At 43.7% G+C, this 23,369-nt stretch overlaps 1 protein-coding gene across 5 annotated transcripts in view; it reads right to left on the minus strand.

Moving 5' to 3' along the window:
* GIGYF2 (GRB10 interacting GYF protein 2) overlaps positions 1-23,369 on the minus strand; it is a 162,273-nt gene that overhangs the window by 62,411 nt on the left and 76,493 nt on the right. For 4 of the 5 annotated variants that reach the window (XM_044292028.1, XM_044292031.1, XM_044292027.1 and 1 more), the window contains 4 exons: positions 10,906-11,123; positions 10,485-10,665; positions 10,236-10,406; positions 6,754-7,007 (listed from right to left, as the gene is read on the minus strand). In XM_044292028.1, coding sequence (XP_044147963.1) covers positions 6,754-7,007; positions 10,236-10,406; positions 10,485-10,665; positions 10,906-11,123 — 824 coding nt within the window. The remainder of the gene's footprint in view (positions 1-6,753; positions 7,008-10,235; positions 10,407-10,484; positions 10,666-10,905; positions 11,124-23,369) is intronic. The other variant, XM_044292030.1, reaches the window with a different exon arrangement.

The following is a 23,369-nucleotide window of genomic DNA, read 5'->3' on the forward strand; positions in this document are numbered from 1 at the left end:
ATTCGGTATCAGGATGTTAATTTTTTTCGATACTAGACTCTCCTCTTATGGCGCTCGGTGCGTGCGCAGACCATGGAGAAGGAGGGAGGGAGTCCCTCCTATGACGCAGCTGCGCTGAGCCCAATGAAGTGAGTGGGCTCTGAAGCTGCCCGCACCACTGCCACCAATGAATGTGCCACTATTAATTAAAGCAGGAGGCGGGACGGGGGACAGATTACACTGCTACTCCTACTGAGTGTCCTCCCCAGAGTCAAGCAGCCAGCATAACAAGTGCCTTGCTACTGTGCCATCAATTATGATTAACCTTTAATACAAATACAAGAGGCGGGTGCCTCCTGGATTTTTGTACTCGTCGTAAAATCCTTTTCTCGTAGGATGCATTGGGGGACACAGCACTATGGGTATATGCCCAGCTGCCACTAGAAGTAAAAAAGTGTTGGCTCCTCCTATCTGGCCTATAACCACTGCACATGCAGGAGCAAACCAGTGGGTAGAAAAGCAGTAGGAACACAACTGAAAAAAGTAAGAAGCCAACAAGTCCTAAACCAAAAAGAGGATCAACAGAGAGGCCATGAGAAATGGATTTTACGGTGAGTACAAAAATCCAGTTTTCTCGTGAATGGCATTGGGGGGACACAGCACCATGGGATGTTTTAAAGCAGTCTGCGAGGGACTGCAGAAAACAGCCATGCAATGCAACTAACTCACAGCTGCTTGCAGAACCCTGTGACCCAAACTAGGGTCAGCAGAAGCCAAGGAGTGTATGTGGTAAAACTTGGAAAACGTATGGACAGAGGCCCAGGTGGCAGCCTTGCAAGAAGCCCCGACCACCCTAGTGAAGTGAGCGGTCAACCGAAAGGGAGGAACACTACCTTTTGCAACAAAGCCCTCCTTGACAGACCAAATCCAACGGGATATGGTGGCCTTGAAGGACCTTTCGAGGGTCCTCAGGGACAACAAAGAGGGAGTCTGACCGGCGGAAGGACTCAAGTCAACCGAAGGTAGAGGCAAAGTGCCTCATTAATGTGGAATGAGGACACCACCTTAGGGAGAAAGGAAGGGACCGGACGCAGAACCACCTTGTCCTGATGAAACACCAGGAAAGAGGACCTGCAAGAGAGCGCGGCAAGTTCAGAGACTCTGAGGATGGAAGTAATTGCCACAAGAAAAGCGACCTTAAACGAAACAAATGGAAGAGAGATATCCTGCAAGGGCTCAAAGGGAGAGGCCTGAAGAGCATCAAGAACAAGGTTCAAGTCCCACGGTTCGACAGGAGAATGAAAAGGCGATTAGCAACCCCCTGGAGAATGGTCCTCAATTGGCGACAAGAAGAAAACGACCTCCAGAACCCATGCCTCATCCAAGCTGGTGCGACAAAACTCCTGAAAGGCGAGCAGGCGGCACCCCACCCGCTGCAAAGCGCAGCCATGCAGAAGAGGTTTTTGCAGACTGGGGTTTTGAAAGCTTGGGTCGAGAATGGCAGGACTTCTTGTCCGAGCGAGAGGAGGAGTCCCGAAAGGAACGAAAATTTTTGGACCGCGAAGACGCCAAGGAAAGGCAACGAGGGTGGCTTTCGAGGAGAGAGCTTTTTTCCTCCCGTGGTTTTGGAAATAAGTTTCCCCAAGCGTTTCTCAAATGAAAAGGGAGACAAATGAGCACCTTCTTGGAGGCAGCATCTGCAGCCCATGTACGGAGCCAGATCGTACTGTGGATGGCCGCAGAATTAGCAGCCACCCTGCTAGATTGGCGAGCCAATTCCAGGGAGGCATCACATAGGTATCAGGATGCCTGAAGAAGCTGAGAGCAGGGACCGGATAAGATGCTTGGCTCAGACCACACGGCTTTAGCGACCCAGGAGGTGGCAAAAGCAGGCTGAACAGCGGAGCTTGCTGCCACAAAAACGGACTTTGCCAAGGAGTCAATCCGCTTATCAGCGGGATACGACAAGGAAGCCACGTCAGCCAAAGGAAGGGTGGGGGCCTTGACTAAACAGGCCACCTGAGGGTCAACCTAGGGTGGGACTGACCAGAGGTTAACGGGATCCTCACTGAAAGGAAAAAGTGTCAGAAATCTTAGAGGTCTGCAGGCACCTATCAGGCTGACGCCACTCCTTGGCCACGAGTGCGTTGAGATCCGGGTGGTTAGTGAAAACCAACAAGGAGCGCTTCGAGCAGCGGAAGGACACAGAATCCTGGGTAGAGGAGGGATGATCCTCCTGCATTAGGAGAGCATCTCTAACCGCCTTAACGAGGTCCTGCATGGCCTCAGACAATGTTGAACTCTGATGCTGAATCTGGAGTCAGGGGTGTCCCCAGTAGCAGCCGAAGCGGCAGAAGATGAGACTTCACCTGCCTCAAACTTGTCCAGGGAGTGACCCGAGGATGAGCGGGACGCGGCTGAGACTGCACCATGGACCGGGAAAGGCTTGCAAAATTCCCTATGCCTTGGGACAGTGAGGTGGTCCAATCAGGAGGGGCCAGGGCATCAGGAGGGGGCATGGTGTCAAGGAACTGTGCACAGAGCAAGTTAGGTTGCAGGGAAGGCAAAGCCTTATTGCTTTGGGAGCACGCATAATGAATGGCTACCCCAATAGGGACCCGGGTTTGGGGTCCGCAGTGGCCGAGGACATGCTGGCAAAAGAAAAACTTCAGAAAAGAATAGGTTAGCCAGGAAAAGCTATCCTACCAGGCCCCAGGTGCTGTGTCCGAAGATGTGCTGCTGCAGCAGCTAAGGAAGACACAGGAACGCTCCAGATGGCGACAGCAAGATGGAGAGTCTCTTCTTTACAAGCAGCAGAAGGTACTGCACCCTCTACAGAAAAACCTGCGCTTAGCCGGGATAGGAGCTACGGCAGAAGGCCCCTCCCACTGAGAGGAGGAGTCGGGCTGAAACCCGGGAAGGAAGAGGGGCAGGACAAGGGTGCAGAGACTTAGCAAAAAACGGCTGGGTCGAGCTCCGGCGGCCGCGCAATGGAACGGAAGGGAGCGATTGCGCCCCCCAACGGGAAAAGGTTGCGGACCTCAGTGGGGGAGACGCCAGGCCCCAGGATACAGGGGCCATGGGTGAGGTCGGCAGGCTGGAGAAAATGAGGCCTATTCCCAGCATAAGCCAGGGACTAAAGTATTTGTGGCTGATATGGGATAGACCCTATAAAATGCCCCAACTTAGAAATGGACGCCCTGGCCAAACCGGGAAAAGGGGGAATTAGAGTACTAGTCCTCTGACGTCTTTAGGCGCCGCAGGGTCACCCCATCAGCAGACTCAACTCGGAACCCGTGGGAATGCTGGCAAGCCACTGCGGAGGCAGTAATGGGGACTGGGTGACCGGCAAGGTACCGAAGTAGCTCGCCCGCAGGGGGTGCAACTAGAGTGCAGACAGCGATTGAGCACCCACCTGCAGCAGGTGAAATACCTAAATAAGATAGAAAAAAAAAATGAAAAAAATAAAAATAAAAAAAGTAAATAAATCAGTGAGATCGTGAAAACTTAAATACGATGGTATATTCTAAACCTGAGGCGTTCCCATGGTGATGGTGACGCACCTGACAGGGCGCTTCCATCCGTGGCACCCGAGGGGTTAATTGCACGGCCGGCAGCTCCCTGTCAGAGGTCGGGTGCCTTCTACAATGTTTACATTGGTGGGCAGTGTGCCCCCCTCCTCCCCAGTATTAAAGGGACACTGACAGGCCGTTAGAGCATATAAAGTGACATTCTTCTATTGTCTTAATATGCTTAATTAAACTATACCATTATCACCCCTCGCTGCCTTTCCTTTACTTATAAAAAGTGTTTTTATCAATATGCAAATACCTTACTTTGTGCCCAAGGGGCCGTCTCCTAGTTCCGCCCAGCTCATTAGTATTCACTGCACTGGGCGGCTTTTTTTTCTCCCGACGCAGTGACATCCCGCGCACGCCCAATACTATCTTCTATTGATGCTGGAGGGTGCCGGGCACAGGCACGAAGCGACAAGATGAGGCTGATGCCAGGAAGATAGTACTGGGCATGCGCGGGATTTCACCGCGTCAGGAGAAACAAAAGCCGCCCAGTGCAGTGAATACTAATGAGCTGGGCGGCACTAGGAGACGGCAGTTGGGGCGAGGCTGGGCACACAACTGAATGAGGGACACCATAACAATATATGAAACAATAGTAAGGAGTTACTAGAGATGCAAATATTTAATATAAATAATATAGAACGCATTACTAACGCACATGCGATTTATATTGTTACTTATATATTTTTGGTTTCTTTGGTCATTATTATTCATTTTCTTAATTGTAATTTTCATACATGGTTTTTATTTGGAAGAAAGAGGAGTTATAGAGGCGTTTAATATTATTGGATGTATGAGGAACACTACAGCTAATTCCTTAACAGGGATCACCCAATCCACAATTTGGGATGAAAGTCAGACACAAGTAATACGGCCCCCTTGTTAAGGAAACACCCTTTAAAACAGGGAAAAGATATCCAAATATTCACCACTGAGGATGGAGATGGACTCTCCGAAACGCGTCTGGTGATAATATATGGACAGAGGGGTGTTCCAAATATTGACAGCAGTCAAACCTGGATTACATACCAATTCACATTGGGTCCCCAGTGAACTTAATATTACCAATTTCACCACCAGGCTTGCAGCGTATGCACCAAAGTAGTGGGACTTGAATGCACAAGATACTAGCGCATAACAAGGCGAGATTAGAAGCAGCTCCTACCCGATCACGTGGGACGTGACGCTGACTAACAAACTAAACCAAGCGGCCGCCGCTATCCTCTACAATACGAAACAAAGGGATCGCCGCTGATTCCAGGGTGGTTAAGTAACACTCATTACCTATGAACACCTTGTACTTGCCTCACAAATATTGGCATTAAATACGGTACCACTATACCGGCAGTAAAACGGGACCGTACATATGATACAGCAGGAGCTGATTACAAGTAATATACCCCAATTTGTTTATATCAAGGGGGTATAATTAACATTGAACAATCTGACAGGAAGACTCTGAATATTATGTGTATGGTATCTTATGAACATATTTGAATATTATATGAACATATGAATTTCTTTGGACATACAAGCCGTGGCCACGTGCAACCACATATGGGGTCATAACTAAATTAGCCCAGGACTAAGATTTACGGAGCAAGTATTATCTATTTATTTAAGTGTCCACTCCTTATATACAAATCTATATATGGGTCGGTAGCTCTCAGATACAATATAGGGGCAAAGGCTGACACTACTCCTACTAGAGTATCACCGCAATTGAGTGCCCTATAGAGTTCATCGGACCGATTCCCACCTATCTATAGTTTTAACAATATATTTTATAATTTTTTATCTTGCACATTTTTTACGTGTGTGAACTATATTTAATGTGTAATGTAGGCTTATTGAGAATTCACTGTAGTTTGGGTGATCTGCAAGGGGTCACATACCTGTGTATTGTGTCAATTATTATTGGTGAACCTAGGTTTATGTCATATTTTATCTTATTTTTATTAATAAATCATTATATTTTTTACCAACATCCTTTGTAATTCTATACAGCACCGGATAAGTGTGCCCTTCACCACATCTATTTAATATACTGTTATTATTGACCTTGGGTAAGTCACAGAAGTGAGCATCTATACTGTAGATCTTGGTTAGGTTGAGCCACCTATTCCTTTATTATTGCCCAAAAAATTAATAAATAAAAAAATACTATGCGTTGAACGCCATAACAGAAAAAAAATAAAATAAACGCACAATTTGCAGTTTTTTTGGGGTCACCTTGCTATTAGGCTACATTCACCTCTGCGTTTTGCTGTCCGGTTTTGAGATCCGGCAAAGGGTATCCAAACCCCAGCACAATGCTTCCGAAGAACGGATCCGATTATATTACTTCAAAAATGAAGAAACAGGATCCCCGATGATCAACTGTTCGAGGAGGCAGCAAAGCTTGCAGTAGCGTCACAGCATTCTCTCTGCTTTCCCTAGGTCAAGTGACATCACGTTCATTGATCACATGGCCGAGGCGTAGCTCAACCCTACAGAAGTGAATGGGGACAAGTTGCAACACCAAGCACAGCGGCTATACAATGTACGGAGCAGTGCTTGGCGAGCACGGGGAAGGCCATGGAGCTCACAGGAACGGCGGTGCCTTCTCAAAAAGCTGAACGGAGGGGTCCTGGGTGTCGGGACCTCCATCGATCAGATAATGATGACATATTCTGAGGATAAGTCAACAGTATTAAAACCCTTTTATAATGCTTGCTTTAGACCAGTGGTAGCGAACCATTTAAAGACCAAGTGCCCAAAATGCAACCCAAAACCCACTTATTTATCTTGAAGTGCCAACACGGCAATTTACCTGAATACTACAGTTCAATATATTATATCTTCCATGTACTTTATCATTTAGCTATAATAGCCTGCCTACATTCAATGCACTGCCTGTGCTTTTCATAGTGCGCCCTGCGCTGATGAAGAGCAGGAAAAGTCTAAGGCATATTGGTACACCATAGACTTTTTCCAGGGTGCAGGTGCCCACGCCATAGGTTCGCCACCACTGCTTTAGATGCTAAACCACAAGAAAATATAAGGAAGCCTGAAGACATGATGTAATTTAAGCACAAAAATATAAATAAAAAAATAGCAACATATCAACAGTTAGACTACATCTTAAGAACACCGATTTGAAATAATGGTTATTTAAATGCAGAGGTTTGTGTTTGTTAAATCCATAGGCTTTCACCTGCTCTAGGTGTTCCAGTCCATCGTCTTCATCAGGTTCAGATACGAGTGTGCCCATACCTGGTGCAGCACAGACCGAGGGAGGAGAAGGCCCTGAGGAGATTTCAGACTTAATAAGCGGAGAATGAACAGCTGGTCCTTGCTGAGGATCTTTGACTTGCTGAGGCCCAGAGCTTTGGCTAAATGCAGAAGGGGAGTGAGATATTGAAGGAGCTGTTGACTCAAGTGAGCCTCTGGAACCAGGAGAGACAGATTCTGTAAAAATAAATGGCACATCAAAGAGTAGGAAGTTAAACATATTAGATCGCATGTACTCCGAACAAGCTGAGAAGTAAGAAGTCTAACAGCACTATCAGTCATACAATATGAATGTTTAACAAAGTATTAGGTAGGCCTGGTTAGATATCTACTAGAGCACCCGTAGACATTAGCCCATAGAGCCATTGTGGATACCGGTAACGATAAGCCTATCCTAGGGTCCTATTGATAAGGATCTATTCAGCAAATATATCTGTGTCTGAGTGCTATTGCTCACTTCTGATTAACTACACGACTGCACAAAATGGGGGTCTCCTGTTCATACTAAAATAAATCGGAATATAATCCAACAATCATAACCCAGCCAGGCAGAGGTTGAATATTTTAGTGACCCTATTTTCCTATTTTAGGGTACATATAATTATTTTTTTGTAGTTTTTTTGTTTGTGGGGGGGGGGGGGGGGGTAATGGGAAAAATAGGCAGTTCCGCCCTTTTTTGTACTTTACATCGTTCACCGTACAGCTAGTTAAAAAGAAGCCCTGGTGACAAACAGTTTCACATTCAAACTATTATAGATTCTGTCAAAATGAATGTGGATGGCTGCTTAGCAATCACTGACGGTGATACAATTGATCACTGTGCACAGACCAGAAAGCCGGATCCGTTTTGCCAGAACACTTAATGAGGGATCCGGCACTAATACACTTCAATGTAAATTAAAGCCGGATGCGGAATGGAAAATGATCAGAATTTTTGGCCGGAGAGAAAACTGCAGCATGCTGTGGTATTTTCTCTGTCCAAAAAACGTTACAGGGACTGAACTGATGCATCCTGAATGGAATGCTCTCCATTCAGAATGCATTAGGATAAAACTCTGGCATTCAATAACGGGAAACAAAAACGCTAGTGTGAAAATACCCTTATTCATCAACACAATATAGGATTATAAAGACATCAGTAATATGTGTTAGCTTATAAGAATAGAAAAGACAGGCTTCTCTATGTGGTAAAGTTGTTTTTTGCTAAAACCTATAACTGGTTTATTTACAGGCAAAATATAGGATTATAAAGAAACCAGCAATAGTTATTGGCTTTATTAAAAAAAAACAAAAAAAAAAAACATTATTCTCAATATGATAAAAATATAGATTTTTATTATGGCTTAAATGTGTAAGAAAAAAAAAGTTTGACGAAAATAAACTTCAAAGTCTCTCCCAAGATTAAAACCTGGGATCTCTACATGCAAAACCATTCACTTAACCACTAAGCTTTAACATTACCACATAGACAAGCCTGTATTTTCTATGCTTAGGCCTCTTTCACACTTGCGTTGTCCGGATCCGGCGTGTACTCCACTTGCCGGAATTACACGCCGGATCCGGAAAAACGCAAGTGTACTGAAAGCATTTGAAGACTGATCCGTCTTCAAAATGCTTTCAGTGTTACTATGGCACCCAGGACGCTATTAAAGTCCTGGTTGCCATAGTAGGAGCGGTATACTTACCATCCGTGCGGCTCCCGGGGCGCTCCAGAGTGACGTCAGAGCGCCCCAGGCGCATGGATGATGTGCCATGCGATCACGTCATCCATGCGCCTGGGGCGCCCTGACGTCACTCTGGAGCGCCCCGGGAGCCGCACGGACGGTAAGTATGCTGCTCCCCCGCTCCCCGCTATACACTTTACCATGGCTGCCGGGACTTTAGCGTCCCGGCAGCCATGGTAACCTCTCTAAAAAAGCTAAACGTCGTATCCGGCAATGCGCCAAAACGACGTTTAGCTTAAGGCCGGATCCGGATCAATGCCTTTCAATGGGCATTCATTCCGGATCCGGCCTTGCGGCAAGTCTTCAGTTTTTTGGGCCGGAGCAAAAAGCGCAGCATGCTGCGGTATTTTCTCCGGCCAAAAAACGTTCCGTTCCGGAACTGAAGACATCCTGATGCATCCTGAACGGATTTCACTCCATTCAGAATGCATTAGGAAAATCCTGATCAGGATTCTTCCGGCATAGAGCCCCGACGACGGAACTCTATGCTGGAAGACAAGAACGCAGGTGTGAAAGAGCCCTTATTAGCTAACATATATTGTGCTTGTGAATAAAGCAGTAATATGTGTATGAACTTTCTGAGCAGATCTCAGTGTGGTAAAGCTACAGTACATAGTGTATGTGATATTTACAGTGCCTTGCAAATGTATTCACCCCCCTTGACTTTTTTTTTTCCATGTTTTGGTGCCTCACAATCTGTAATTAAAATGGATTGTTTGAGGATTTGCATCATTTAATTTACAGAACATGCCCACAACTTTGAAGATTATTATTTATTTTTTGATGTGACAAAATAACAAGTCAATGTGCATAACTATTCACCCCCCTAAAGTCAATACTTTGTAAAGCCACCTTTTGCGGCAATCACAGATCCAAGTCGCTTTAGATACGTCTCTATGAGCTTGCCACATCTTACCACTGGGATTTTTGCCCATTCCTCCTTGCAAAACTGCTCCAGCTCCTTCAAGTTGGATGGTTTGCGCAACAGATTTTCTATTGGATTGAGATCTGGGCTTTGACTAGGCCATTCCAACACATTTACAAGTTTCCCCTTAAACCATTCAAGTGTTGCTTTAGCAGTGTGTTTGGGGTCATTGTCCTGCTGGAAGGTGAACCTCCGTCCTAGCCTCAAATCGCGGACAGAGGTTTTGCTCACCCCACCTTGCAGTTTTTAGTAGTCTGGCTAATAGCACCTCTATAATCTTAGTAATTGGTATTGTCCTGGTTATATACTACATTCCAGAGGATTCTGTGTGTATATACCAGTCTGAACATACCGCAGATTGCACAATGTTAATATCTATATATACGCTGTAGAGCATCATATTGGACAGCCAGGAATCTCCCACCAGATACGCAAAGAGGCACGGAGTGGTGGTTTGGCTGCTACCTATCGAATTTTAGAGGCCAGAAACACCTATTTTTTATATTATTCACTGTTTGTTTGTATCTAGGTAGGGTCTTCTATACCCTTCCCTTTTTAATGTATACCTAATAAACTTTGAAATTTTATTTCATTAATAACGTTTCTACTAACTGTGACCAAACTATACCTGTGAAACGTAACCTATATCATCTTTTGTGTTTTATGAACCTCCTTTTTATAAACTGGAAAATCCTTTAAACTTTTATTTTCAAATGAGTAGCTATATATAATTTTTGCATAGCTATGAAGTCTTACCCTCCTTATGTGTAGGTGGAGCTGGGGCTGAAAGGTTAGTATGCAATTTTGCTTCCTGCCCAATGCTACTGGCCATGGGGGGAGTTGTATTCTGGACAGGAGAATCTGCTTTAGTTTCGGTTTTCTTTGCCGGGGATGGGGTCCTGTGCTCCATTTCTGAAGGGTTGGTCACTGATACAAAATAAAAATAAACATTACCCAAGAAAAATAAAAACTAACCTATACATCATACACTTAAAAAATGTGTACCTTGTCCTTCTCCAAAGCTGTCATTTTTGCTGGTCTCACTTGACTGCTCTGGTACCTGAACCACTTCCTTCTCTTTGGCATCTTCAAAGTTGCTTCCATCAGAATCTGAATGCTCTTCTCCATCCAAAGAAGGACGGAAGTCCAGCTCCTGCTCCTCGGGAATGGATTCCTTTTGTACCTTCTGGGCAAGAAACACATTCAAATATAAAAAAAAAAAAAAAAAAAAAAAAAAAAAAACACATAGTACTAATACTGAAATGCAAAAATTTTTAAGATGCCAAACAGAGGGCAAACAGTTGCAACAAAGCAGCTCTATCCCATGGTCACCACATGTAAGTAAGCCCTAGCTTCCAGTCAATGAAAATAGGAACAGTAAGGTCTACTTGCTATGTATTCTTGTATAAAAGTAAAAAAAAGATACCTTGGAAGGTAGGAATGCGCCTGAGGAATCAAAAGTGCCCGTTTCATCTTCTGCATCCTCCAGGCACCATTCTGGCAAACAATCTCGCTCATCTTCTGCACTTCCTGAGCCACTACGAGTTCTGCGATGGCCTCGCTCATCATCACGTTCTCGAAAATCAAAGTCAAAACGCCTGCGGCGGTCTGGATGCTCTCTCCAGCCTGGACCTCGAGCACCATCTTTGTTGAAAGAAAGGACACATTTTAGAATGGCTGAAAATGCATTCAAATTATTTCTAAGATTAGATTATATTGACTTTTTAAAAATAAAAAACAGCGCTAATTTAAAAAAAAAAAAAAAAAAGGGGGAGCCCACTGATATACAACTTAATTTAAGATGGACAAATAAATCCATATGGTCTACCAAAAGAGCACATTGACCTTATTCTTAGGCCACACACACAATTGTTTAGCATATCTAAGCATATAACTTAGATCAAAAGACTTAAGTTCTGTTTCAAATGGACAACAGCAAGTGGAGACAGAAGGCTTCGAGACTTTATAGAAATTATAGCATAATAAATACATTTATCTATACCCCTCTGTAAGGAGCTCCAACATTAGTGCATAGACTTAACACATTAACCCTTGCTCTACCAAGGATGTACATCATACGTTTTTGCAGGGTGTTCGCTCATCAGCCAAGTACATATGAGATTAGGTCTTTGCTACCAGCACCTCTTCCTCCCACCCTTCCATTTGAGAGCTTCTTAGTCACAGTCACAATACAGCCCGAGCTACAGTATCTCACAAAAGTGAGTACACCCTCACATTTTTGTAAATATTTTATTCTATGTATTCATGGGACAACACTGAAGATGTGACACTTTGATACAATGTAAAGTAGTCAGTGTACAGCTTGTATAACAGTGTAATACTGGTGTGCCTTCAAAAAAACTCAACACACAGCCATTAAAAACCGCTGGCAACAAAAGTGAGTACACCCCTATGTGAAAATGGCCCAATTAGCCATTTTCCCTCCCCGGTGTCACGTGACTCATTATTGTTACAAGGTCTCAGGTGTGAATGGTGAGGAGGTGTGTTAAATTTAATGTTACCGCTCTCATTCTGGTCACTTGAAGTTCAACATGGCCCCTCTTGACAAAGAACTCTGAGCATCTGAAAAAAATAATTACTGCTCTACAAAAAGATGGCTATAAGAAGATTGCCAACACCCTGAAACTGAGATGCAGCACGGTGGCCATACAGCGGTTTAACAAGACAAGGTTCCATTCAGAACAGGCCTCGGCATGGTCGACCAAAGAGGTTGAGTGCAGGTGCTCAGTGTCATATGCAGAGGTTGTCTTTTCAAAATAGGACATACGAGTGCTGCCATCATTGCTGCAGAGGTTAAAGGGGTGGGGGTCAGCCTGTCAGTGCTCAGACTAAGGACATGCGTGTGTGGTGGCAACCAGGTGAGGAGTACAAAGACAAATGTGTTTTGCCTACAGTCAAGCATGGTGATTGGAGTGTCATGGTTTGGGGCTCCATGAGTGCAGCCGGCTATGGGGAGCTACAGTTCATTGAAGGAACCATAAATGACAACATGTACTGTGACATACTGAAGCAGAGTATGATCCTCTCCTTTCAGAAACTGGGCCGTAGGGCAGAATTCCAACATAATAACTACCCCAAACAAACACACCTCCAAAAAGACCACTGCCTTGATAAGGTGTTGGACTGGCCAAGCATGTCTCCAGACCTAAACCCTATTCAGCATCTCTGCGGCATCCTCAAAAGTAAGGTGGAGGAGCACAAGGTCTCTAACATCCACCAGCTCCATGATGTTGTCAAAGAGGAGTGGAAGAGGATTCCAGTAACAACCTGTGAACCCCTAGTGAACTCTATTCCCAAGAGAGTTAAAGAGGACCTTTCACCGTATAGGACAGTGTGAACTAACTATACAGACATGTAGAGCGGCGCCCGGGGATCTCACTGCACTTACTATTATCCCTGGGCGCCGCGCCACTCCGTTCTCCCGCTATGCCCTCCGTTATCTTCGCTCACTAAGTTATAGTAGGCAGAGATTTCAGTCACTAAGTTATGGTAGGCGGAGTCTGCCCTTGTTCTGCTGTAGGGCTGGCCAATCGCAGAGCAGAGCTCACAGCCTGGGAGAAAATAACCTCCCAGGCTGTGAGCTCTGCGCTACGATTGTGACCGAAGATACCGGAGGACATAGCAGGAGAACTGAGCGGCGCCCAGGGATAATAGTAAGTGCAGTGAGATCCCCGGGCGCCGCTCTCCATGTCTGTATAGTTAGGTCACATTGTCATAATAGGTCCTCTTTAAAAGGCAGTGCTGGAAAATAATGGTGGACAAAATATTGACACCTTGAGCACAATTTGGCCATTTTCACTTAGGGATGTTCTCACTTTTGTTGCCAGCGGTTTAGACATTAATGGCTGTGTGTTGAATTTTTTTTGCGGGCACCAAATGTACACTGTTATACAAGCTGTACACTGACTACGTTACATTGTATCAAAGTGTCACATCTTCAGTGTTGTCCCATGAAAAGATAAAATATTAACAAAAATGTGAGGGGTGTACTCACTTTTGTGAGATACTGTATAATGGTGTGAAGTAGGAAATGCATGTTCCTGCACATCTTGCACCCGACCTGATGTCAGCCAGCTGAGATCTCAACCAACGTGGAAGAGGAGATAGGGGGCAATGGAGGGCAATGTTTATTAATTAACCACCTGACAGTCACATTAAGAGTCCATTCACACGTCCGTGAATGTGTCTGCACCCGTTCCGCAATTCTCTATGGGCAGGAATGGATGCGGACATCACACAGTGTGCTGTCCACATCTGCATTTCCGGAGTGCTCCACTGATCTTCCGGTCCGCGGCTCCGGAAAAAAATAGAACATGTCCTATGGGTTTTTTTTTTTTTTTTAGTTATTGTGCTTTAATTTTTATTCCCCATCTTCCGGGAGCCATAATTTTTTTATTTAAGTATCCATATAAGGCCTCATGCAGACGACCGTATGCAATTTGGGGTCCGCCAAAAATATGGATTACGTCCGTGTGTATTCCCTATTTTCCAGAACGGAACAGCTGGCCCCTAATAGAACAGTACTATCCTTGTCCATAATACGGATAATATCAGGACATGTTCTATTTTTTGCGGAATAGAAATACAGACAAACGGAAACGGAATGTACACGGAGTAACTTCCTTTTTTTTTTTGAAGAAGAAGAACCATTGAAATGAATGGTTCCGCATATGGTGCGGAAAAAAAACAGAATGGACGTGGAAAGAAAATACGTTTGCGTGCATGAGCCCCAAAGGGTTTGTTTTTTGCAGGACAAGTTGTACTAATGCCACCACTTAACATAGCCCCTGGTCCTCTTTAACCACCACACGATTTTATACGTCGAGGCAGTAGGTCATCTATTATATTGTAAAATCTAAAAGCCGGCAGGGAGCCCTTTTTGTTATGTAACTGTGCCATCTGCTGACTATAAAATGAAGGCTCAGAATTAACTTCTTACTGCAATGACTGCGGCAGGAAGGGGTTAATTCACACAAAAAATAAGTAAAAAACATTATTACTGAGAAATTAAAAAAGATAAACACTGAAAAAAAAGGTTATAGCAAGTTACTAGTACTAGCAATAGTATAGCAGACTACGTAAACACCCATACAAACATCCGACCCTTTTTCGTTCATAAAAATATTTATTAGTAGGGATGAGCGAATCGACTTCGGATGAAACATCCAAGTCGATTCGCATAAAAAGCTTAGAGTGAATACTGTACGGAGCGAGCACTCCGTACAGTATTAGAATGTATTGGCTCAGATGAGCCGAAGTTATTACTTTGTGAAGTCTCGCGAGACTTCGGGTAATAACTTCAAAAATTAATTTCTACTGTTAAAAATCTCTGGTAATTCCTACACCGTTCACCTGATTTGGATGTAAATACCCTCAAATTAAAGCTGGCAGTCTGCAGTTAATGCACATCTTTTTCGTTTCATTTCAAATCCATTGTAGTGGTGTGTAGAGCCAAAAATGTTACAATTGTGTCGACGTCCCAATATTTATGGACCTGACTGTATACAGATTTTAGAGGTGCGCATGTAGCTATTAATGTGTGTAACACCTGTACAGGGGCGGACCGGGAACTTAATGTGGCCCTGGGAAAAAAAAAAATTAAAAATAGAAGTGGCCCCATGTTGCCCCATTGTCTTATAGGTGTGGGTCCCACCGCTGGGATCCGCACCTATATCGGGAACAGAGCCCCGCAAGGTAGTGGCTGGAGGACTCCGGTCCGGCTATCACCAAATGTGCTCCTCATAGAAGTCAATGGGAGCGCACCGCGCATGATCGGCCACCGCTCCCATTCACTTCTATAGGCCTGATGCAAATAGGCTAGCTTGGCTATTTTCAACAGTCCCATAGAAAATTTGTGGCAGGAGGCTGCGCATGTGCAGTGCTCCCACCAGCACTCGCAGGGCTCCGTTCTCAATATAGGTGCGGGTCCCGGCGATGGGACCCGCACCTACAGGACAATGGGGGCATATCCTAGCGATATGCCCCTATTGTCTGTGATGAGACAACACCTTTAAAGGAAATGTGTAGTCAGAAAATTACCTATTGTTTAAACCATGTTTTAACATTTTTGCGGTGATTTTTAATTTTCCATGTCAATATCTTTAGTTAAATAAAAAACAAATTCCTGATGTTTTCACACTTGCCACTAAGCTGTAAAATAAGCGCTACTTCTTAGTCTTTACTGCAGTTACCTGCTTATCTATAGACAGAGGTGATATCATTACGGGCACGATTAGACTGACCGATAATACAGGATCCACCATTCACAATAGGCGATTGTTAAATCTTATCTTTTCATTCCTTGTACAATGACCTCTGCACAGGTCACAGAGCATGCCTTCAAAACTCTCCCATAGAAGTCGTGGTGTCTATGGACCTTGAGGCTGCCATAAAGCTCATGTCTAAATACAGTTAACAGCAGCTCAGGTGGACGTGATGACGTGACGTTGCGCCCTTCCCCTGATCTGCCTGCCGCGATTCTGGTGCCGCTCAGACAGCGTTTCCCAGCTGGATTCTCATGCGCCTGGACGCCGAAACCTATGCTGAGACCTCTGCCCTGGGTTGATATTATGAGAGGGAGTAACCATCGTTGATCACAGTCTGCTTTCCCCTGCCTCTACTCTGCCCCGCTCCGGTGCTGTTCTCCTGTCCTCTCCCCTATTGTTCCTGCTCTCCTGGCGACCTGTGTTCTGTGCTGGACATGGTGGCCTGGCTTTTTTTCTCTGGGCTGTAGCCCTGCTCCAAGTGCGGCTTGTTTGGGGGTCCTGTGGGACACCTGGCTCGTCCGCTTTGCTGGTTTCGGCTGTGCTGCGGTCCCGGTCCGAGTTGAGGGTATGGACTTACCCCGACTGCCTGCATGCTTTCCGTGGATGTGATCTCTCTCCCTTGTCTTTGCAACCGTGGAAAGAAGTTGGTGAAAAACCTTGAGCTCCTTTTGTCCTTCTTAAAGACTACTGCAACCGTGATGAGAGCTATCCATTACATTTTTTTTTCCCTTGTCTCTGTCTTTTTCCCTTCCCTTGGTGTTTCTTTTTGATATTGATATGAGAAATTAATACAAGAACAGGGAAGGAGAAAAGGGGGACTCTAATGTGGGCTTTAAAAAAAAAAAAAAAAAAAAATTACCTGAAACTAACACAAGGAGAAGGAAGTTTATTTAAAAAAAAAAAAGTGAAGTAAATGGGACCCAAGCAGAATAGATGGTCAACAGACTGGTCATTATCCAAAACTGGACAGAGATCTGCAGAGTCCGCAAAAATTGACCAGTTCTTGAAATCGCCAAATGTAAATACGAGAATAGGACATAAAGGGAAGAAGGATGCAACTTAAAAAATAAAAAAAAAAACACTGTTGGGTCTACCTCAGAAGAGGCAGATGATCGGTCTCAGGATGGAGATGGGTAGAGGGTGGAGGGTTTATATTCTTACGGTGGAGCCCTCTACATTAGAGGAGATTCTAGCCATGGTCAAAAATAATGGAAAGGTGATGCAAGGTATTGCATGGCAGTTGGGGGTAGTCCAGTCGGACTCTAATAAGAGATGATGTAACCAAGATACGAGTTACTATCATAGAAAAGTCTGGGGGCTCTTAGGATTATGAAGTAAAAGCATTCAAATCTGAAATTGCCATCTTGAAAACGGACTATAATAACCTACAAAAAAAGTTGTCGATCTGTAAGATCCAAATGTGAGAATCCTTGGGCTACCTGAGGGTGCAGAGGAAAATAACCCTGCTGGAAAGATTCAGTTCTTGATCCTCGATTTAGTGGAGAGGGCCCATCGGATTCCTGGGTGCAAATCAATTCCCAGAATGCAGCCACAGGTACTCGTGGCAAAGATTCTTGTTTCTCGAGATAGAGACATGATCTTAAAGGGGGCCAGGGAGTGTCCCCCTATTATGTACAATAGTAAACTGTCCTTTTTCTCTGAACTTCTCAAAAGAGATTCAATTTTTTTGCTGTAAAAAAGCGTTTACAGGGCAAAGACATTAAGTACTCCTTTCTGTATCCAGCTAAATTACAGATAATTTTTAATGGAGTAACCCCTTTTTTTGACACTCCGGCCCTTGTGACTGATTGGCTGGAGCGGAATAATGTTTAAGCAGTGGTGTATTTTTTTCCATTTTTGCTTTCAGGCTTTGTAGATGCCTGGAGTTTTCTAGGACGGGGGAGAAGAGTTTATTCTTGTGTGACCAAATCTGGGAACTGCATGTCCAGGATCGATCTGGCTTTAATAAATGAAAAATATTTGAGATACATTAAACAAATGAAATATGAAGCCAGTTCGGTCTCGGATCATGTGCCAGTATCCCTTGAGCTTTGTACGCTTGATAGGCAAGGGGTAGTACCTCCCTTCAAAGGGAATCCCTATTGGCTGTTGGTAATAGATAATCATGACTGGTTGAAACAAGAGATGGTCTACCTCTGGGATGTTAATTAGAAATCAGTTAAAACTCAACTGGTATGGGATGCGTTTAAGGCCTTTGTTAGAGATATTGCTAACAAAAATCGCCCCCTAATTTAAGAACTGGGTATGGGATGAAAGAGGGCTTTAAAAGCAGCTGCATTATGTGGGATGAATCAGTTCTTCAGGAATAAAACAGAGGAGAATAGAAGGGCGATGCAAAATGCAAGTCAGGAGTACTCCGAATTTCTCTTGCATAAGGTCCAGCAAAGGCTCTTCTTCAAGGGACAAAAATAATTCTGTGAATCTGGTCGTCTGGGAAAATTCCTGGCTGAAATGATATCCAATCAGGACCAAAACAAATAAATACTTAGCATTTGTTTAACCGAGGGTATAATTACTGAAAACCAAGAGAAAATACAGGAAGATTTTTCGGAAATATATAAAACTAGCAATAATATTCCGGATGAAATTATGGATGCCTATTTGGACTCCCATCACTTTCCCGGTACTTACTGAAGTACAGAGGGAATCTCTTGAAGTAGAATTTTCACTTTAGGAGTTAGAGGCCACAATAAAGGCACGTTTGGGAAATTCCTCCCATGGCTGTGGAGTCGGTAGATAAATGCTCCGACTCCTCAGTTTTTGGTACTTCCGACTCCTCTGTATTTAATATGCAAATGTATTTTATACATTCCTTGAAGGAAAGAAAGGCAACATACAGCTGTTCCACCAAGTTCTTCTAAGCTCTTATAGCAGAGAGAGGTAGTTGGGCAGAAGCTGCTGCCTTCTCCTTTGTGTGCAGATCTTCTGCTTAAGATAGGGCAGTGGGAGGATCCAGGAAGGGGCAGGGGAAGGGGCATGTATTTTAAAACCTCATTTCCCTAGTAGAATCCCATAGTCATGTTTAAAGTTTAAGCCAAGAATCTGAGTTTACAAGTATTTATAGCCTTAGCTGAATGACAGCAGTTTTTCAAATGGTTTACAGCTTCAGTCTTGAACTATTGACTATCCATTCCCTTCACTTATACAAGTGTCTCTAGTCGTGCAAAAAACACTTACTTAAAGAGGACCTTTCATCGGTCCAAACATTGTGAACTAAGTATCATGATCTGTACAGCGGCACCCGGGGATCTCACTGCACTTACTATTATCCCTGGGCGCCGCCCCGTTCTCCTGCTATGCCCTCCGGTATGTTCGGTCACTTGATTATAGTAGGCAGAGACTTAGGGGACTTGGTTATAGTAGGAGGAGTCTGCCCTTGTTCTGCTGTAGCGCTGGCCAATCGCGTTTTTTTTTCTCCCAGGCTGTGAGCTCTGCGCTGAGATTGGCCAGCGCTACAGCCAAGGAGAACAAGGGCAGTCTCCTCCTACTATAACCAAGTCCCCGAAGTCTCCGCCTACTATAACCCAGTGACTGAACATACCGGAGGGCATAGCAGGAGAACAAAGCGGCGCCCAGGGATAATAGTAAGTGCAGTGAGATCCCTGGGCGCCGCTGTACAGATCATAATACTTAGTTCACAATGTTTGGACCGATGAAAGGTCCTCTCTTTAATCAGTTATCAGCGAGAGGCTAGGTTAACCATGGGTGTTGCGTTCCCTGTAACAGCGGAACACAACACAATGGAAAGTATTATGCTGGGTTCACACCTGAGCGTTCTGAAAGCTCTGTATGCGCGATTGTACCGGCGTTTGCAATCGCACAGAGACAAGCGAACGCCCATTGTCACGCGTTCCCAAAAGTCTATGTACGGGAACGCGCGACAAGACGCCCCAAAGAAGCTCATGTACTTCTTGGGGCGTCGGGCGTTTTACAGCGCGATCGTACGCGCTGTAAAACGCCCAGGTGAGAACCATTCCCATAGGGAAGCGTTGGTTTCTCCTTGTTGAGCGTTTTACAGCACGTAGGAACGCGCTGTAAAACGCTCAGGTGTGAACCCAGCCTAAGTATTGCCGCTCCTTAACTGTGCGTTGCGTGCCATATAGTGAAGCATATGAAAAGCATGCTTCTTCATGGTCACTTAACGTGTTCGTTTTGCGGTAATGTGACGCACTGCATGCATTGGCCTTTATTCTTACAGTAGAGAAGTAATTAATATAACTTTTTGTGAATTGTGACATTTAAACTTGCTTTTTTTAGTAGGAGGAGCCGGAGTCAGTTCATTTTTGCCGACTTCGACTCCAGGTACCCAAAATTGCCTCAGACTCAGACTCCACAACCCTGATTCCTCGCCTGGATTCGATGGCTTTCCATATGAGCTTTATTACAAGTATGGTGAGGTTATTTTTCCACTTTTTTAGGGTAAATTTTGAGTCACTGGAGGATGGTATTCTACCTGAGTCAATGACAGAAGGGATAATTGTATTAATATTGAAAAAGGGGAAAGATCTCAGATATGGGGTCATATAGACCGATATCGATTCTAAATACAGATGTTAAGTTCTTATCAACTATGTTGGCCACAATACTCTCCAGAGTCATCTCCTCAATTATACACCCTGATCAGAATGAGTGTATCCCTAATAAAAGGTACTCATCATAACCTTCATAGACTTTTTGAGAATATACAGAAATCCGGGGGGGATTCCCACTCCATCCCGTCTTTGGATGCCTCTAAGGCATTCAATAGGGTGGTGTGGAAATTCCTATGGAAGGTGTTGGGAACGATGGGATTCGGTACGAGGTTTAAAAGTATGGTTAGACTTCTATATAACTCCCCTATTGTAAAGCTCAATCTTAAAGGGGAATTCCCATCTTAGACAATGGGGGCACATCGCTAGGATATGCCCCCATTGTCTCATAGGTATATCAAGAACAGAGCGGGGAGCGCTGTGGCTGGATGACCCCAGATTTCCCAGGGTCCATCCCACACCAAGTGCTAATCCCCGCCTCTCCCATAGAAGTGAATGGGAGCGTGCCGCGCATGCACGGCCCATGCTCCTATTCATTTCTATGGAGCAGACGGCAATAGCCGAGCCAGTGCTCGGCTATTTTCGACGGCCCCATAGAACTGAATGGAGGGCGGCTATGCATGCGCAGTGCACTCTCCTTCACTTTCGGGGCTCCGTTCTAGATATAGGTGCACATATAAGACAATGGTAACATATCCTAGCGATATGTCCCCATTGTCTGAGATGAGAAAACTCCTTTAATGGCAGTCTGACCGAGTTTTATGTTGACTAGAGGTCCTCGTCAAGGTTGTCCACTCTTTCCATTATTGTTTGCCATTTATATTGCGCTTTGGGGTTTTGGAGTACTGGGACCAGAAGATTGGATTTCTTTATATGCGGATGATATCCTATTTTTCATAAAAATCACACTAATACAACCCTTCCAAGAATCATTCGTATAGTTAATTCCTTTGAGGAAGTCTCTGGCTTAGATATTAATTGGTCCAAAACCACTTTTATGTTATCGGATAATACTGAGTATCTGAACGAGAGGTCCTTGACGATGATAAAGATTGTTGATTCATTTGAGTATCTTGGTATGACAATATCCCCTAGGACTGAAGATTTCATCCAACTTTACTTATCAATGGAATCAAGTTAATTGAGAGAAGAAAAAAAAAGGATAAGTTCTTTAAACTCATTAAAATGAAGATTAACAATCTCCTTTGGGAAAGAAAGCGAGTGATGTTAAAAATGTGATTATTTTTCATAAGCCATTGGAGCAGGGAGGGTTGAATCTCCCCTACTTCAAGGGCTATTTTATAGCTGCAAAGTTATTGTTATATTGTGAATGGGAGAAAAGTGCTTTGTGTAAGATTTTGGTGAAACGATCCCCATTTGATAACATATTTACTCTGTTGGAATCTGGGCGATTAATTAACGTTGAACAAGAGCATACAGTGACTGGAAAGTTATTCTCTAGATCTTGGATCACCATTAGAAGATTGATGGGGATAAAGGGATCTCTTTTGTGCACTGCTCTTTGGCATAATTTTATTTACAGAATGTTGATGAACTACGTGGGGATAAGTTTGACAAAACAGTAACATTTTGTATGTATTACAGGTGGTGAGAAATGGAGAGGTACTTCCCTTCTCCGATTTAGCACAAACTGGGAATTTAGGAAATCTACGTTGGTTTAGGTATTTTCAGATACGTTCAGCACTTTCTAGTGTAAAAGAAGCTTCACCTTTCACCTTTGAATGTTGTGAAAAGGAGTTTAGGCCAGAAGGGCAAGCTTTCCCAACTATATAAATTATTAGTTAAGGCACTATTTAATAAGGCTGTCTTCCCCGGGTCAGAGGGCTTGGGGAATTGATTGCCCAATGGTTACGCCACAGGAATGGGGAAATATATTTGCTTATTTAAGATTAGCATTGCATAATTTGAATCACATACTGGTACAGTTCAATATTTTACACAGTGTATGTCACGCCAATGTGGATTAACCCTTTTGCTACCAGCGCTGTACATTTACGGAGCTGGTAGCGCTGTGCTGCAAGTCATGGCCGGCAAGTCTCTGCTGTTTCAAACAACAGAGACTTGCGGCTAATTACCGCAACTGGCAATAATGCCGCTCGCGGTAGTTAAATGCTTTAGATGCCGTGATCAAGCGAGATCACGGCACCTGAATGCGCAAAAACGAAGTCACGTGCGGCCAATCGGGACTTCAGTACATGCGCTGAATACTCAGAGTCTCGATGAAGAAATTCAGAGCATTAATGCTGCAATTCTTATTTTGGCCACCAGATGGCAGGCCAACATAAGAAATGAGCAAAATGTAAAGAAACTCATTTTTTTTAATCCCCTATAGGTCAAAATAAAAAAAATAAAAAAAATAATATATAATAAAAATATAAATAAATAATAAATATAAACATCCTGGGTATCACCGCGACTGAAAACGCCCATATTAAAATAAAATAAAAAATCAAATACGGCAAATGGCGTAATGGAAAAAAGGGTCAAAATGGCCGATTTGCAATTTTTTCATTGCTTCTCTTACCCAAATTTTTTTTGTTATAGAATGTTATCCAAAAGACAGGCACACTCCAAAATGGTATCATTAAAAATTATGAATTGTCCCTCAAAAAAATTTGCCCCTAAACAGCTCAGTAGACATAAAAAAGTTATGGGGGTCAGAATATGGTAATGTCAAAAAAAAAAAAAAAAATATATAATAAATATATATATATATATATATATATATATATATATATATATATATATATATATTCATATTCTTAAAGGGCTCATGATCGTTGTTTTGGTCACACAACGGTTATGGGCATGTAGCCAAAGTTTAAATGTATTTTTACACTATTTAGACATGAAAAATCTATACAAATGGGGTATCGTAATCGTACTAACCCAGAGAATGAAGGGCATGGGTCAGTTTTGCTGTGGGAACAAAACCGTAAAACGGTGGCGGGATTGCGTTTTTATTTTTCCAATTCCACCCTATTTAGAATTTTTTTTTCCCGCTCTCCACTAGATTTTATGCCATAATAGTG

Source organism: Bufo gargarizans, chromosome 4 (assembly GCF_014858855.1).
Source record: "Bufo gargarizans isolate SCDJY-AF-19 chromosome 4, ASM1485885v1, whole genome shotgun sequence".
Classification (NCBI taxonomy): domain Eukaryota; kingdom Metazoa; phylum Chordata; class Amphibia; order Anura; family Bufonidae; genus Bufo; species Bufo gargarizans.